At 38.7% G+C, this 18,245-nt stretch overlaps 2 protein-coding genes across 2 annotated transcripts; one reads left to right on the forward strand and one right to left on the reverse strand.

The window, feature by feature from the left end:
- Positions 1 to 8,966: 8,966 nt before the first annotated feature.
- hbaa2 (hemoglobin, alpha adult 2) lies at positions 8,967 to 9,860 on the reverse strand. Its single transcript, XM_019117939.2, has 3 exons — positions 9,716 to 9,860; positions 9,409 to 9,616; positions 8,967 to 9,196 (listed from the first exon to the last, which is right to left on the reverse strand). The coding sequence occupies exons 1-3, from the start codon at positions 9,808 to 9,810 to the stop codon at positions 9,068 to 9,070; spliced, it is 432 nt and encodes a 143-aa protein (XP_018973484.1). The 5' UTR covers positions 9,811 to 9,860; the 3' UTR covers positions 8,967 to 9,067.
- A 1,459-nt stretch (positions 9,861 to 11,319) lies between these two features.
- hbba2 (hemoglobin, beta adult 2) lies at positions 11,320 to 12,141 on the forward strand. The gene is made up of 3 exons (XM_019117935.2): positions 11,320 to 11,500; positions 11,604 to 11,826; positions 11,941 to 12,141. The coding sequence occupies exons 1-3, from the start codon at positions 11,409 to 11,411 to the stop codon at positions 12,067 to 12,069; spliced, it is 444 nt and encodes a 147-aa protein (XP_018973480.1). The 5' UTR covers positions 11,320 to 11,408; the 3' UTR covers positions 12,070 to 12,141.
- The last annotated feature ends 6,104 nt before the right edge of the window (positions 12,142 to 18,245 follow it).

The following is an 18,245-nucleotide window of genomic DNA, read 5'->3' on the forward strand; positions in this document are numbered from 1 at the left end:
TGGGTGTTAACCGCTTGAATTCAGTGATATTAGAAATACAATTTATCATAACTTCCAGTGGCTCTAGTATCAAAATATGCTGGCACTCTTCGTTATTTTTATAAATAGGCTATAATTGTTTTAGTAAGGTAGTTTCTCTAAATTTACTTAGGCCTATATAAAAAAAACGCAACTGAACTATAAGCTGTTTTTTTTTTCAATATGCTGATTTAGTGCCTTTTGGCTCTTATACAAAAAAAAGTTCCATGCTGAGTTATACTGAGCCAACTCTTCTAGTTAACTTGTTGAACTTTTGCTGCCTTTTTTTTTCAACTTGACAATTTTGTTTTGACATAGCCCAACGTTCGACTCCATTAATTACGGATACTAAGATATAAAAAATAATGAAACGTTTAGATGACATTTAAATAAACTGCGCAACAATATTCACTGGCGTGTCTTGCAGCCTGTCACTATAGCTGGAGCAGGAGCAAAAGTAATATATTACCACCCCAGCAAATAAAAGTATTTCGTAATCATTGGAAACCGTTTAAGTGTTTTCTATCGCAATCGTATAGTTCCAAATTTGAGAACGGATGAACCGTTCCAATAATAGGGAGTGCATAATTTCTTCAATAATTTTATTGAAGAAATTACAATCACACCTCAAGACATTGTTCAGACATTGTTCAGATGGTTTATTTCAACACATCTGTCATGTTTCCGTCCTGAAATCTCGTGTGTGCTGAACTAATTTCTTACGCACCTCATCCCAAACTTTCCGTTGCAAATTCCAAAATGTAATTTTTGAGCTAATAACAGAGGCTTTCACTATTGATATGCAAGCTAATGCAGTTATTATTGCAGTCTAATGCAGTTATTAGAGAGAGAGTGAGAGAGGGATTAAACGCGTGAATACCTGCGTTTGTATAAATGTATTAATAATTCTGCTAGTAACGAAAAAATATTTCGCAGTTTGCGGCTTCATACATTCAGGCTGGACCAAAGTCGTCCTCGTTCATTTAATTATAGCTACTGAACTTCTTAGTATTTTTTTTTTTTTTTTTTTTGGACAATTAAATTAACTTGTCTTCAGAGAACTGATTTCAAATAATATTTTGATAGCCATGATTATTTTGTTTTTATTAGCCTAAATGTTATAACATTGAAACATTATATGTTAAATTAAATGAAAATCATGCTGGTTAGTTTAGGTTTAAGGTAGGAGTGGGGTTAGGTACTCCAAATAAAGTAAACATTTATATAAAATGATTTCCGGTTTTTTTTTTTTTTTTTTTTTTTTTTAACAAATGCATGCAAACCATTAAATTAAGGCAAGCAATTGAATGCAATGGAGGATCAATATGTGATGAGTTGGGATTGAGAACCTAGGTCACACAAAAACTACACAGCACTATGGAAAAATTACCTAATTTTTGAGTTGTAACTAAACAATGTGGTTTAAAAGAGATTAAATGGCATCGATTATCGATTACTGACAGGTCATCAAAGTGCTAAAACATTAGGCTAAATAAGTAACAAATTACCACCTAGAAGCCATAATAAAATGAAAGTCATAGAATATAAAGACTCCTGGTTTAATGTCCAATGATCAATGAAAAGACCTGTTTGTCCCTATATACTGATTTGGTTCATATCGACCGGAAAAACATGAAGAAAAAACCTTTTCGATTGTTATAGATTTTATTAATTGCATCTGATATTTTAGCTTTATCATTTGAAGTGATAAAAAATATAATTTACACAAAAAAAAAAAAAACTTATCAAGAGGAGAAGAAAGCGGCCCTAGGCAGCTGCACACGCCAGGATCCGCCACTGCCAGATGTAGTTAAAAATGCACTAAAAACAAGCCTATCGGTTCCTTTGGAAACATACCCAGTGCGGCTGCAATCCCAAGGTGTCAAACCATGGGAAAACTGCTAAATGCGTTGGACAAAGCCATGAAGAACTTGGATGGCATCAAAGGCACAGTATACTCTCAGCTCAGCCAGCTGTACTATGACAAACCTGTCCTACTCGAGATCCCTGCCTCAATTCAACCATGATTGAATGCATTAAATATTTCAGAAATATTTGTGTGTGTGTGTGTGCATTTATAAATATAAGGTATACGGGTATATTTTCATGTGGTGATGTGTTTGAAAATGATTTAGATATTGGTGTTTTTTGGTTAAATGTGATGCCTGCGCATGTATTGGGATGTACATAAACTGCGATTATTAATTTGACATGTGCACTGGCAAATGTGACACTGAGGAAGAGCTTAGTCTCGAAAACGTTTTGCACATTTGCACTTTTTGCAATCTTTTGCACGTTTTGACAGCTTAATAAATTACATTTTGAAGAGCTGAATGCTCTGCTTTGCAGTGTGCAAATCTGCAAGGTGGGCCATATATGCAGATATATGTGGGTTATATAGAAATTATATAGCCATTATCTGTATCTCAGAGTACTTGTACCTCAGAAAATGGTTCAGTGTTAGAAAATTGGTGTCCCTCTCCTAATAGAACTCTGAGCTGTGTTTCTTACCTTGTCTCTTAGTGCTCTGCGAAGACTTTAAAGGAAGGCCTATGCCTTAACTAAAGGTTGACCTGTTCTAGGCGGCGTATACCCCGAACTAAGGTTGCTTAGGTTAGCCTACCTTCTTACGTGCGACGGTACCAGGTGCTGTCCATAGAGGTGCACTGTAAATGATTTCTGTTGTTTGCACAGTATTATACTGTTGATCTCAAAAGTTTTTTGCTGTATAAGCTGTGTACAGTGTGTTACTGTAGATTTGGTTGTTTTCACAGTAATATATTGTATTCTCAACAGTTGAGTACTGTACAGTTGACAGTATGTTACTGTAGATTTTCAATGCATTCTGGGAAATTATCAATGACTGTAAATCAAAATACAGCAGTGTAAACTGACCGCGAAAAACACCACACAGAATTTTGCAGGTAAAACTGCTATACATAAAAAAAATTCCCATGGTATAATAATTCAGGACTGGGTGCCATGCATTAACAATCTTAATTTCTGTCATTGGGGGGTGCAAGAGAATGCATTTGAAAGAGTTTTTCCTGTCTTCTCTGCGACCTGGAAACGTGCTTCATCTGGTAAGTAATAAATATTAATTTTTTCATGCATACATACATTCTAGCTAATTCTAGCTAATAGATTTAATGTTAGTTAAGAATAGCTGACCGCGATTTCGATATTCAAGGTTTATACTCAACATTTTTTGCTAGTGTATAAGCTGTGTACAGTACTCTTTCAATGTAGTCTGCGACATGTTACTGTAAATTTAAATACATTAATACGAAATGAGCGAAAAACAACCACAAACGCTTCGGTTACTTAACGTAACCTCGGTTACCTGAGATAAGGGAACGAGCGTTATGTATGGAAAAACTCCTTTATTCCTTTCTGCTGAAGCCTGATTTGTTCACGTTTGTGTAGCTGCACAAACCAATGGTGCTTCAGCCCACCAAAGGGGGCAGGGTCAACTGCTATATAAGGCGGTCTGTAGGACCATTCATCAGATCATTCGACTGAAGCGACAATCATCGATTCATGCAGCTTGTATAGTGAGGCAAGTGACATAATGCTCACTCACTTATCTCAGGGACCTGAGGTTACGTTAAGTAACCGAAGGGACCTAGGCATTATCTCGCCCGGAGCTTAGCTGAAGGCATGATAAGGTACTACCCACATGGGAGGTTTAAACAGATAGAATCCGCGCCTGCAGGGCGGGGATGTCTAAGTTATAGAATCTGGCAAAAGTGGACAGCGACGACCAGTTGGCGCCCGCACAGATCTCACTGATAGATATGCTGCTGGACCATGCCCATGAGGAGGCCATTCCCCTTGTGGAGTGGGCTCTCACACCAATAGGGAATTCCAGTCCTTCCGATGCGTAAGCCAGAGCTATTGCATCAACAATCCAGCAAAGACAGTCTTTGCTTAGTAACAGGCAGACCCTTCTGGCAGCCTCCAAAGCAAACAAACAGCTGTTCAGACTGCCTAAACAGTTTAGAACGTTTCACATAGACTCTCAGAGCCCTCACAGGGCAGAGAGCATTCAGTCCCTGCTTGCCGTCAGCAGCGGGGAGCGCCAATAGGGATATTACCTGCGCTCTAAAGGGAGTAGAGAGCACTTTAGGAACATAGCCATGTCTCGGTTTCAAAATGACCTTGCAATCATTGAGCCCAAACTCCAGACACGAAGCGCTGACCGACAGAGCTTGTAAGTCACCCACACTCTTTACCGATGCCAAAGCAAGGAGAAGGGCCGTAAGTGATAAGGGCTGCAAGTCAGCCGAACTGAGCCACTCAAATGGGGGCCTTTTTAGGGCCCCTAGGACCATGGATAAGTCCCAACACGGCACAGTCTGAGGGCGAGGAGTAGAGCACCAATTGAGGAATACTGACCATTCCTGGCCATAGAGCCATCTTGTGGACGGCGCCCTTGCCTCAAGAATGGTTTTGCTTACTCTCGCTGGAAGCCTGTCAGACTCCCGTCGAGGCACCAGACATGAAGGCTCCACAACTCTGGGTGGGGATGCCAAATCATGCCTTTCGCCTGTGAGAGAAGGTCCCTCCTCAACAGGATGGCCCACGGGACCCTGATCACCAGCTGCATCAGCTCCAGAAACCAAGCCTGGTTCTTCCAGAGCGGAGCTACTAGGAGGAGGGAGCATTTGGTTTCCTTGACTCGCCTGATGATCTGGGGAATCAGGACGATAGGAGGAAATGCATCAAGGCGAGCCCTGGGCCAGTCGTGGGCCAGGGCATCTCTCCGTATTGAGAAAGATGTTGGGCAATGAGAGTTGTCTTCCAAGGCGAAGAGGTCAACCTCTGCCTTCCCAAAGACCGCCTAAATTCGCTGTTCCATCTGAGGGTGCAGTGCCAAATCACCTGGGGCTACCTTGCTTGCATCTTGCCCAGCACATGAACCGCTCTTAGTGAGAGGAGTTCTTCCTGTACCAAGAGAAGGAGGCAACGAACCAATCTGTATAAGGCGTGAGACCTGAGACCACCTTGGTGATTGATATAAGACACCACTGTCGTGCTGCCTGAACGGACCAGGACGTGGTGGCCTTTGATGGCCAGTAGGAAGGATTGCAGGGCTAAGAAGACTGCCAACATTTCCAGGCAGTTGATATGTAGGCATCGCTGCTGAGCTGTCCAGGAGCCGAATGCCGGATTGCCCTCCAACAGCATGCCCCACCCAGAGTTGGAAGCATCTGTTGTCATCACTTGCCTGTCTGAAACAGGCGAGTGGTCCTCCAGGGGGCCACAGCTTCGATACAGTGGTGGTCCACCCTGACCGGAAATCTCTTCAACCGCCAAGCGTAAGGCGGGACTCAGGCTTTTAGCCAAAATTGGAGGGGCCGCATATGGAGCAGGCCATGCGGAGTTACAGAGGCGGCAGCAGCCATGAGGCCGAGCAGCCTCTGAAAAACCCTCAGGGGGCGTGTCGTCCCCAGTTTGAGGGAAGCCGTCAATCACTGAATTGTCAGGGACCGATCCGGCGAAATCCACACTCGCATTAGCAAGAAAGAGGTATCTGCTGGGCATGATTCAAGTTAAAAAGAAAATAGCAGAAATGTTATATTTAGTAAATCTTACTGAAAATAGATTATTAATACATTTACAGTGCCGACTGAAAGTTTGTGAACCCCTTGCAGAATCTCTGAAAATAAGAGCCCATACAAAATATTTTTTTTATTTAGTACTGTCCTGGGTAAGATATTTTATATAAAGGATGTTTACATTAAGTCCACAAGACAAAAAAAATAGCTGAATTTATTAAGAATGACCCCGTTCAAAAGTTTGTGAACCATTGATTCTTAATATTGTGTGTGGTTACCTGGATGATCTACAAAAGTTTTTTGTTTTATGTTTTGTTTTGTGATTGCAATTATCCATCAAAATGTATGTTGTATGTATGTTAACTTTTGAGTTAAAAATTGTAATAAAAAAAAAAAATACAATTTCAGGCTGCGGGCCCTATGCATAAGCTTTTGCCGTTCATTTAAAGGTGTTGATAATGTGAGGTTTTTGATGATTAGTTGTATGTTTGGCCTCAACGATTGATTTGTGCTTATCATTTCTTGCAGGATTATCAGAAGTGCGACTTTTTCCACATGACACCAGCCATCCTCACCTGGCCTTCATCCTCACCTTGTTTCTTTGTTCTGTGTTATGTAAGTTTGTATTACCTTTTAATTTTTGCATGAATTGTTCATTGATTTCAATTATAAATTGTTAATTAGTCATGTTTAAAAACAGATTTTTTATTGTTGCATTATGTCACTGTTATTTCAATTCTTAACTATAAATTGTTCTTTAGTCTTGTTTTTTAAAACATATTTTATTGTTGTATTATATGCTATTATTATTACTAATGTATTGTTCTGTGATTTTAACGATTAATCATAAATTGTTAGTCTTTTAATTAGTTCGATTTTTATTATGTCATTATTTTTTTACTAATGTATTGTTTCAAATTTTTTAAATAAACTGTTTTTGCAATTAAAGCTTCAGTTGTTCTTTTTCCTATTTCCCATCAGCAGATGAAATAGCACTTTTACAGGTTTTCTACAAATTCTAAACGTTATACAGTAGCACTATAAAAAATTTAAATAAATTTCATAACTGTATAATACTATACAGTAAAAAATACAGTAAAATGCTGTATTCAATATTACAGTAAGCTAAACACTACTGTAGTTAGTGTTACGGTAATTTTACTGTTGAATGAAATACAGCAACTACTGGATAATTGTTGCCAGTAAGTTACTGTTAATTTGACAATGCATTTTTTACAGTGTGGTGCTGAATTGGTTGATATCAATGTCTCGAAAATCGATTATTCATTCTGTGTGCGGGCTGCTTCAGCACGTTATGTGAGAAAGCTGTGTTCTTTATAAAAGAAAAGTTGATTTTAAATAAAGACACGGGGCTCTTTCCTGTTAGAACACAACAAACTTTTACTGAAACTTTACTTTCGCAGCATCAGTACATTAAATCAGGGAAGAAAACAGAAAAATATATGCCCAGTGGTCACCACATAAAATACAAGGGGAAAAAACCTACATGAGGCACTGCGTAATAATTTCAATAGCTTTTAACAAAAGGGGAAAACAACATTCTGGTGCCATTGATTACAGCAATAAGTACTTCAGAAATAGTTGAAACTGCAAACTGCAAACCCTGGCTGGATATTTCATATAATTTCGAAATGAGTGCACAAACCTGCAACGTCTTGCACAAATGTTTCATGCGTGGCTGGTAGTATTGAAAGGGTCATTTATATTATACTGCTGAATTTGGCAAATCAATTTTTTTATTATTATTTTTTTTTTGTATAGCATTGCAGCTTCTGACAAGGTATCCAGGAGACTAAAGTTTTAGAGTAATACACTAAATGGGTCCACAGACGGCGCTGTCTTTGATTTGGCCCAACCATTCGTTGTATCGCTGCCATAGTTTGGCCAAACTCACCTCAGTTATTCACTTTGAATAGACTCCTAAGCCTTTATTGGCTAATGGTTTGCCAGCTGGTGTACCTTTGGATAATGTTATAAAAAAAGCTAACAACCATCAGTCTAATGACGATTTTATTATTTGCATCAAAACACTTCAATTAGCCTTTATTGAACACTGTATTACAACTTTAAAAATATATTTGTATAGACTGAGATATAAAGACCTGTGAACTATCAACAGTGATGATAAGGTATAGCTAGGAGTGGTCCAGACCAACCTTACGAAAATATGACTTACAGAAGGTAAACTAAACTAAGAACATTTTGGGAAACACGTACGATAAGGTACAGCTTAAGACTTGAACGACATAGCGTTATGTTTGGGGAAACACAGCCCTGTTCGGTATATAGCCTAGTTATTTAGTGCACTGAGATTTCAGTCACCAGACAAGTGATGTTTATTAAGAACGGACAAAAATATGAAAGAACAAAAATATATTTATGAATTAATCAAAATGGAAATATAGAAACATTTTTCAAATAGAAATATGTGAAAAAATAGTTATTAATTTGACTTTGATATTAATATATCATTTTGCATGTACAAATAAGCAACCTAATGTATTGTAGACAGCCTATAATTGTAAAGCGTTACCAATCAAAATTGTAATCGCTTTCAAATCATTTCATGTATTTTTTTTTCACTTTGCATTGAGAACATGAGTTGCATTTACTTTTGTAATAAGTACAATTTAAAGATGTACTTTTTTACTTTCACCTCAAGTATGTTTGTGGCCAGATACTTGAGGGCTGCTTTTAACTGAGTAAAATATTTACACACTAGCTATATCTACCTAAGAAGGATCATTTTTGAGTAGGACTTTTTACACCCCTGGATCTACACGATGCAATTTCTACTAGATGTCACTCTATTTTCAGAGTGCTTTACTATTTTACACCACTGCTGGTATCAGGATCACATTTTTTTCAACAATAAAGTTATGCCTTCTTTCTTTCCGTGAATATTTCGGCAGTGTTATGCAAATCTTCCCACATCGTGACGTAGACATGTGGGGGCGTGTTAGAAGGAGGCGTTTTAGGAGGGCGTGGTTGACTCTTAACTTTTATAAAGAATATCTCTTTGGGTTTGAGGCTTTAGTATTTGCAACTTTAGGGATCTTATCTATTCACGAACAGCTTGTAACACTCCAAAGAGGAAGGAAAACTTGAAATCGCATCATATGACCCCTTTAAAATATTTTCAAGGTTATAGGCTATATGAGTAAATAAGATGAACTTATTAGAACGGAGCAGCCATAATGAAATTCGTAAAATAGAAAGATTCCTGCTTTGAACTCCGATGTACAATGGGAGGATACAGATAACTGTGTTCCCCTTCATTTTTAAGGAAAATCAATCATGCAAAGCAGCCTATTTGTCTCAGACTGACTTGGTTCATATCGATCGGAAAAACACATAGAAGAGACATTTTGATTGTTATAGAGTTTATTAATTCCATCTGATATTTTAGCTTTATCGTTTGAAGTGCCTCTGTTTGCAGATGCACGAGAAGCCCCGGAGTGATGAGTTTATCTGTATTTATCAGCGAGGGCTGCAGACAGAGCCGCAAGGAACTTGTCCACGGCCACGTGCACTTCTGCGGTGAAGTCAGCAGGGAAATTAACTGCAAGAGTCACGAGGATGTTATGGGTCAGAATCTGAAACAATAACCCAAAAAGTAGTAAAACAGTTAATACACTATTGAACTTATAAGTCGCATTTTATTTCACATCTTGGATGTCTCGTTTCGATTTAACTCAGTAGAGTGCTCAGTCAATACCATGATTTGAGTGTGTTTCAGATTAATTTAACACCTTGATTAAAACAGGATTGAAAAGCTGCACAAACAGCACATTATTAAATATCTCACGTAGAAGTTTCCAGGGTCTATGCGGAGCTTTGTGGCATGGAGATCACTCAAGGAGCTCAGTCCACCAATAAGATCATCCATTTTGCCCACAGCATCAGTGATGGCTCCCATCACAGTTTCGCCGTGTTTCTTCACTTGGGCAGAGCCGAGAGATTGATCAGGCCAATGAGCAAAATATATTTTAGTCTGAGGGTAAACAGTAAGCATTCTGTGGGAAGGAAAAGAATCCGTTTAGTACACATAGTTTTTGCCAGATTTGTAGGTGTTTTTGAAGTAAAAAATGAATTTAAATGTGGAGCTCTTATACCTTCCCAGAGCTTCTTGGCCTATGGCATCGGCCTTACTAGAGATTTTACCCCAGAAGGCCTTGACCACGGCTTTATCTTTAGCTGTCAAGCTCATTTTCCGATCTTTTCCACCTTGTTATTACAAGAGCAGAGTTTTAGGTGTAGGTTAAGGGGTCCTTTTATAATGCGCAGTGCTGCCACACCCAAAAACGCACCAGCTCCACCTCTCAGACTTCAGCCAAATTTTAGGCTTCAGACTATTTTTTTTTTTTTTGTCAATTAATTTCATCATTCAGTATTTTATCAAAAATCCTAAACGGTTATATTTATTTTATGTTTTATATTTATTTATTTAATTTATATATAAAAAATTACTAAAAAGAAAGTGCTTAGAAATCCAGTTATCTATTTTCTATCATCAATACACTAAAACAAATTACAAAAATAGAGTAGGCCTATAAAATAAATCACAATAAACAATTATGTTGTTTTATTTCACTGAGTAGGAAAAAGTTAATAATGTTTTGCATGTATTTAAATTTATCTGAATGTAGGCTACTGAATGTTTTTGTGTGTGTGTGTGTGTGTGTGTGTGTGTGTGTGTGTGTGTGTGTGTGTGTGTGTGTGACATAAAAAACAATGTTGTCTTTTTTTATTATTTGTTTTGTTTTAATTATTCCACTAAGATACAATTCATATTCAGACGACTGTCTTTGCATGTATGAGATGCTTTGGGGTCATTTGGGGACACCACATGCCAACTGCCATATAAAGGGTGGGACAACGTAAAAAGAACAGGACATCGGTTATCAAAGTTTACCAAATTAAGAACATTTTGCAATGGGAGGAGCGGGTCTGAATGTCCAGATAAAGAAAAAAGCGCTGGTACTAGTTCAAATAGGCTAAAAAAAATTTAATTTGGTATTAGAGGGACGGATTATGACACAGCGATACCCTGGGCACGGACCGATTAAAGCCTTTGGCAGCTGATGCTGTGCCGCACTGAACGTTCTAATCGTATCAAATATATTATTCAGCCATTTTTGGTCTTATGGAAATTGCATTCAAAATCCACTTTGCTTAAAATCCTGAGGGGCACGGTTGAAATCGAGTTCCTGGAGGAGCAGTATTTCGTCTGGGCCCCCCTCTGGTCTAGTGCCCTGGGCACGTGCCCGGTAGGCCCGTGCGTTAATCCGTCCCTGTAGATGGGTCGTTTTGGTTAATTCGATGTTAAATTTAAATAACCTACCACACCTGAGCTTTTCAGCTGGTTGCCACTGATTAATGTGTTCATATATTATAATATTAACTTTGATTATTTGCCATTCACTTTCGTGTGCCTTGTGGTTTCGAGTATAGGACAACTATAGTGTAAATAATGTTTGTATTTAGACAAATCACATGTAAAGCCTTAATTAGACAAGCACAATACACATAAAGATCGTGATTTTGTTAATTAATAGATCCACACATATTTGATGACGTTTGAAATATATTTCTGACAGATCTAACTTCGCAGTTTCTAATCAAAATGTAACATTAACTAGGATCGGATCCAACTATGTATAGCCTACTTACCACACATAGCCAATCAGTCTTAGCGGCTGATGTGGGGCGGAGAACGCAAGCAGCTATAGCTATAAATAAAAACTCCGCGCGCATCAATCTATGTTCAGCATTCACACTTGTTGAAAAAGTAAAGAGATAATCACAATGGTGGAGTGGTCAGATTCCGAGCGCAATACTATTGCGAGTGTCTGGGGCAAAATCAACGTGGATGAAATCGGACCCCAGACTCTGGCAAGGTAATTTAACAGTGTGTAAATGATGATCTACACAGGTTGTTCATTCAGTGATGCATTTTGAACAGACGTTGAATTTATGTAATTCCAATATTTCGCACGACAGGGTGCTGATTGTATATCCCTGGACTCAGAGGTATTTCGGTTCCTTTGGAAACCTTTCCAGTGCGTCTGCAATCCTGGGCAATCCCAAGGTGGCAAACCATGGGAAAACTGTGCTAAATGCGTTGGACAAAGCCGTGAAGAACTTGGATGGCATCAAAGGCACTTACTCTGAGCTCAGCCAGCTGCACTGCGACAAACTCAACGTTGATCCAGACAACTTCAGGGTAAATGCTGCTTCTTCATTTTCCAAGTTTGAGCTTATTAATAAGGATATCGCAGCACCTCCGTTATACAGACTGTTGTTACCTAACAAATGCATGTGTTCTTGATTCACACAGCTGTTGGCCGATTGTCTCACCATCGTCGTTGCGACTGCATTTGGATCCGCGTTCAACCCCGCTGTTCAGGCCACCTGGCAGAAGTTCCTGTCCGTAGTTGTGGCCGCTCTCTCCAGCCGTTACTTCTGAAGTGAAGTGCTGCTCGAGATCCCTACCTCAACTCGATCATGATTCAATGCATTAAATATTTCAGTCAAGGGATGGATTTTGAGTCTTTTCATTTAGCCTATCAGTAATTTTTTTTTTTTTTTTTTTCATTTATCTTTTCATTTGTCATCGTGTTCAATGTAGGAAAGTCTCTTCCTTTAGTTTCACTTTCATATTTCACCACTAGAGGGCGCATATCTATTATTTTACTGATACCTATACACAGGGCCTAAAACTAACTTTTTGCCGCACCTGCCAGTGACCGGTGACATGATAAAATTTACCGGCCATTTTTTTTTTTTTTTTTTACCGGCCATGAAACTCTTTTTGCAAAAACATGCAGTTATTACTACTACAATAACTAAACATATTTACAATGTTTTTAATTTGTCCTGCTGGTGCATTTACCCTCAATTTTACCTATTAATTATAGCCATTCAACATTACAGTATAATTGAAAGCCATTATTTTTAACATTTAATAGTATGTAAAATATTTATCAACTTTTAATTTATGTGATTTTAAAACAATTTTTACATAAACTATATTATATATCCACTATATTATATAACTATACATATTAATCTTTAATCAAGCTAAAAGAAAATGTAATCAGCTACTAGAACAGTCCAAGGTTTTCTCTTTTTCTTTTGTTCTTAATTTACATCAATGGCACCCAGACAGCAACATAGTGTTGGCCCAGATCTGGCCCACATCTGGCCCGCATGAAATCCATGCGGGCCAGATGTGGGCCGGATCTGGGCCGACACTGCTTGCTGTCTGGACTTCAGCAGGTTTCATTTTAAAATCAGTGCTGTCTCTTTAAAACCTGATGCATATGACGCGGATCAGACATATATCTGATTTTCTCCCAACTCTTTACGGTCATTTAAGACTACGTTTACAAGGGAACTCGCCAAAACCGCGCATTTTGACATAATTGTGTGCGTTTTCGTCCGCTGAAGCGCTGCTGGTGAGCTGTCTGAAGCGGCTCAGCTACACGTCACTGCACCGTTTACGCGGCGTAACCCCAGGTAGGCCTATGTGTCACGCATTCTGGGGTTATGAAGAATAAAGAAGGGAAAAGATAATCTTCCGAAATGAAGCAGCAAAATCTTCTCAGTTAAAAGTTATTAGAACCGTGTCTAGGGACAAGCTGGCCATCACTGCTCTGACCTTTTCAGTCCGTTTATATCCTATTAGCTATTTAAATTGCTCTGAGCTATACACAGTCATGGCCAAAAGTTTTGGCAGTGACAAATTTTGTGTTTTGCGAAGTTTGCTGCTTCAGTTGGCTATTTGTAGATTATTTTTCCAAATGTTTCTGGAATACTGAAAACCAATAAGCATATCATAAGTTTTAAAGGCTTTTATTGGCAAAAAAAAAAAAAAGAATATTTACAGTGTTGACCCTTGTTCTTCATAACCTCTGCAATTCACTCTGGCATTCTGGATTTTAACTTCTGGGCCGAATCTTGACTGATGGCAATCCATTCTTGCCTTATTAGTTCTTGGAGTTGATCACAATCTGTGGGCTTCTGTTTGTCCACTCGCCTTTTGAGGACTGACCACAGGTTCTCTGGCAGTGGTTCCCAATCCTGGTCCTGGAGAACCCCCTAAAACTGCATGCCTTTGGTGTCTCTCTTATCTGAAACACACATTTGAGGTCTTGGAGTCTTCACTAATGAGCTGATGAGTTGAAACAGGTGTGTTTGAATAGGGAGACATCTAAAATGTGCAGTCTTGGGGGTTCTCTGGGACCAGATCCGGGGAGTTGCCTGGCCACAGATCCAAAATTTAAATGAAAGTGACAGTGACGTGACATTCAGCCAAGTATGGTGACCCATACTCAGAATTCATGCTCTGCATTTAACCCATCCGAAGTGCACACACACAGAGCAGTGAACACACACACACACTGTGAACACACACCCGGAGCAGTGGGCAGGCATTTTATGCTGCGGTGCCCGGGGAGCAGTTGGGGGTTCGATGCCTTGCTCAAGGGCACCTAAGTCATGGTATTGAAGGTGGAGAGAGAACTGTACATGCACTCCCCCCACCCACAATTCCTGCCGGCCCGAGACTCGAACTCACAACCTTTCGATTGGGAGTCCGACTCTCTAACCATTAGGCCACGACTTCCCCTGTATGTAGTGTATATGTAGTGATCTTTGAGCCACTTCTTTATCAATATTGACTTGTGATATGGTGCTCCATCATGCTGAAAAATGCACGGATCATCAATAAATTGCTCAATGAATTCTTTATTCCTGGCAGTGTTTTTGGCAGAATTATGAGGGAGCCCACACCCTTGGTTGAAAAACAACCCCACACATGGATGGTCTTAGAATGCTTCACTGCTGGCTCAACACAGAACTCATGATAGCGTTCACCTTTTCTTCTCCGAACAATCGATTTTCCAGATGTCCCAAACAGTCGGAAGGGAGCTTCATCAGAGAAAATAACTTTGCACGAGTCTTCTGCTGTCATATCCTTGTACTTCCTGCAGAATTTCAGTCTGTCCTTGACTTTTTTTCTTGGAGAGAAGTGGCTTCTTTGGTGTCCTTCTTGACACCAGGCCATTGTCCAAAAGTCTTGGCCTCACTGTGCGTTCAGATGCTCTCACACCAACCTGCTGCCATTCCTCAGCAAGCTCTGTACTGCTGGAGACACGATTCAGTAGCTGACTCCTCAGGAGGAGACGGTTCTGGCGTTTGCTGGACACTCTGCTGGACACTCTGGGACGTCCTGTAGATTTCACTGCAGTCGAACCTCTCTCCTTGAAGTTATTGATAATCCAGTAAATGGTTCTTTCAGGTGCAATATTCTTTGTAGCAATTTCCTTGCATGTGACACCATTATGATGCAACACGATGATGGCTGCATGTGTTTCTTTGGAGGCAACCATTGCTAACAAGAACACAATGACTGGAAGCGGTTCTTCCCTCCTTTTATAGCAATCAGTCTGCTCTTACAATCTAATTAGTATGCTAGTGATTTCACCTGACTAGTACTCTGTAACAAACGTTGTAATAATGGGAAGAATGAGGTGGGAACCGGTGAACATTTAAACAAAAACTTTAATAATAACATAAACACAAAAGAGCGCGACAGTCCCTCGCAGACAACTGTCGCACACAAACAGAACCAAAATCCAAAATAAAACCCAGACCTGGTCCTCTCTCGTCTTACACATCGTCATGCTTCCTTTTATCCTTCCAGAGCTCCTCCGTGGGACTCGAGACCGGTGAGTGGCTCAGGTGTCCCGCATTATCATTAACTGCACTGGCCCCACATGTGCTGCTGATATGATTAGTCAGTTAATGTTAGCTGGTCATTTTGTGTCAGGATCAAAAAACAGTGAAATATGTTTTTTTGTGAAAAGTTCCTTTTTTGGCCAATGAAGCTTTTAGCAATTATTTAAAATGCATCTGATCACTCCACAATAATCTAGAAACAATGTGAATGAACACCACAACACAGAACACAAAACTGATGTCACTGCCAAAACTTTTGGCCACGACTGTACACCACACGTGCCGGGTCACGGTGAGCAGCCGAACTGTCAAGTTGTGTGCATTCATGCAGAAAAGTAAGTTTATTTTGCATTCTCTAGCTGAAACATGCATGTTAATAATGGTGATGATGTTATTGTGATGTTGTTATGTTAATCTTGTAAGCGCATATTTGCACAGTATTATTTTATTTGTAAATCTACGTTGGGAAGCTAATGCTAGTTTCACGTGCAGTAGTGCATTGTTATTTTAACATAAATCTTGATCTGTTAGCCATTTTAAGATAATTTGAGATGCTACACTGTCATAATTGTGAATTTGTAGGTGAATTTCAGACCATTGATGATTGTCTGTTTATGTTCAGAATGTAGATATTTAACATCTGTAGTAAGTTAATAGAAAGACTGTAATATTCTTTATCTCTAATTTCCACAATTTCCCTCTATTTCAGACCATACATACACACCCCAAATAACCCAGTACCTTTTGCCTGTATACCTTTATGCTCACCAACATGGCCTGTATAAACCCAACTCATTAAACCTTTCTTGGATGTGACTTTCTGAGCCCTTTACTCTCTAACCGGAGTCGCCAGTTTTCAAAGGTCTATCAGAACAATCCAGAGGTTCCACCTCTACATTCAGCATTAGCAGTGGTTATGGAGAAATATTTTATTACACTCAAAATAGCCTATATTAAAATGATCTTATTAGACCTCAATTTTTATAAACAGACTCGCAGAGGGGAACCTGACGGGCAGATGGTTCTGACATGGGTACAGAATGGGATACCTCGTCCCATTCCGGCTCTATGATGCAAGGTGGGCCATATATTCAGATATAGGTGCATTATATAGACATTATTAGACTATTAGGATGGTTCTGGATCTCAGAGTTCTGGTACCTCAAGTAATGGCATATGAAAGTTAGGAAACTTTTGTGTCCCTCTCCTTTAATTCAGATTTCTTAGTCTAATAATTCAGGTTCAGTATGGATACATCTTTATTTTGTTTTATGTAAATATTGTGAGAATTGTCCTGCTTTTTTTGCATTAACTGATTCACACTGAGAAGAGAGTAACAGCAAGCTGTATCACCAAGTCTTTGTCAGTGTTTTTTAGTTGTGTGAAGTTAACATAAAAATCAGCAGGATTGTGCTGCATAAGTGTACACACACAATGTTATATACAAGGGTATATTTTAATTCTATAAAGCTGCAAACATGCAGATAAGACAACAATGGATTGTCTAAATTTAAGCATGGGATGTCAGAATAGTCAGTGGGTTTAAAAGATTTCTGCATAAATTTGTCAAAATTTTATCTAATCTTCAGCTTAAGTCACAGCAGCATGTGTTGCCTCACCCAATTGTTCAGCTGGCACAGAGGAGTTATTAGGGTGTGTTAAAATGGACAGTAAGACAGATGCTGCTGCTGTAGGCTGAACCGGAAGTCATTTCCCTCAATAACAATTCTGGTCTATTGGCTTTTGGATTGCGGCAAAAATGCTCTGTGACCAACAGAAGTGTATCATTCCTGCAATCTTCATAAAAGAACACAACTTTTTTAGTAATTTTAAAGCCTTAATTAAATCTCCATGAAGTTAAAGGCTAGGCTATAAACAAACTACACCATGGTTACATGACTTCAAATCATCACCAGTTAAGATTCCAGATCTTTCAGTCTTCATTTAAAAATACATTTTCCCCTGAAAGTTTCAGTTAGAATACTTTGCAAGGGCATGATTACCACATTTAGTCATTTGTTAGCACCTAATTTTTTCAAGACAAGCAAAGCATTAAAACACTGACATATTTTATGTTGTAAAACAAAATATGAAAATATCTTGAGCTTGTGTTCAACCATATTATAGGCATTTAACCAAAAACCCATTCAAAAATTACAGTGACTTCGGGACTGGCCTGCGGTCCCCACGAGGGTAAAAATTATTAAAAATAGTAAATGATGTTTATCACGAAAGTGTAACAATGCAAACATGTTTTCTGTTACGTGGTAAGTGTTGGGTTAGCGGATAGAAAATATTGTTTGCTCAGTATAAAGGTAATAGAAGACTATGGATGTCCCCACAATTCACAGAAACAAACGTGTGTGTGTGTGTGTGTGTGTGTGTGTGTGTGTGTACTTGGATGGGAGCACCAATTCCGAGTATAGGTTAAAAACATACTTGTCAAATGTCACGACTTTTACTTTCATTTTGTAAATAATAATTGTATTTATTTATTTATTACAAATGCATGTACCGGAGGAAAATCCTACTCTTTTTGTAAGTGTAGCCTATTTATTTATTAATTTATTTTACCCCAGAATTTAATTATCTAATTTAGGCTATTTTATAGCTACCATTTGATGTTTCCTAAAATTCACACTATTAGACTACATCTTCTCACTTGTACAGGCTTGTTCAAATCTTAGGAGTAGGTTATAAAGTGAGCGATATAAAACAGTGTATCATGATTAAAGGGTAAATTAGAAGAGACAATGCAACTAATATAACTAAATTAGGCTATTATGTTTACCTTTTCAAACTGTCAGTTAATAAAAATCAAAACCTAGGACAAAGTGCTTCAAGCAGAAAAAAAGTTTAAAACGTGTAAAACGAACTTCATTCGTTCATTAAACACGACAG

Source organism: Cyprinus carpio, chromosome B3 (assembly GCF_018340385.1).
Source record: "Cyprinus carpio isolate SPL01 chromosome B3, ASM1834038v1, whole genome shotgun sequence".
Taxonomy (NCBI): domain Eukaryota; kingdom Metazoa; phylum Chordata; class Actinopteri; order Cypriniformes; family Cyprinidae; genus Cyprinus; species Cyprinus carpio.

Coding starts and splice junctions, on each gene's coding strand:
- hbaa2 (XM_019117939.2), bottom strand. CDS start 9,810: ATGAGCTTGACAGCTAAAGATAAAGCCGTGGTCAAGGCCTTCTGGGGT. Junction 9,617..9,715: donor GGCCAAGAAGCTCTGGGAAG/GTATAAGAGCTC, acceptor TCCTTCCCACAG/AATGCTTACTGTTTACCCTC. Junction 9,197..9,408: donor TAGACCCTGGAAACTTCTAC/GTGAGATATTTA, acceptor TTATTGTTTCAG/ATTCTGACCCATAACATCCT.
- hbba2 (XM_019117935.2), top strand. CDS start 11,409: ATGGTGGAGTGGTCAGATTCCGAGCGCAATACTATTGCGAGTGTCTGG. Junction 11,501..11,603: donor GGACCCCAGACTCTGGCAAG/GTAATTTAACAG, acceptor TTCGCACGACAG/GGTGCTGATTGTATATCCCT. Junction 11,827..11,940: donor TTGATCCAGACAACTTCAGG/GTAAATGCTGCT, acceptor TGATTCACACAG/CTGTTGGCCGATTGTCTCAC.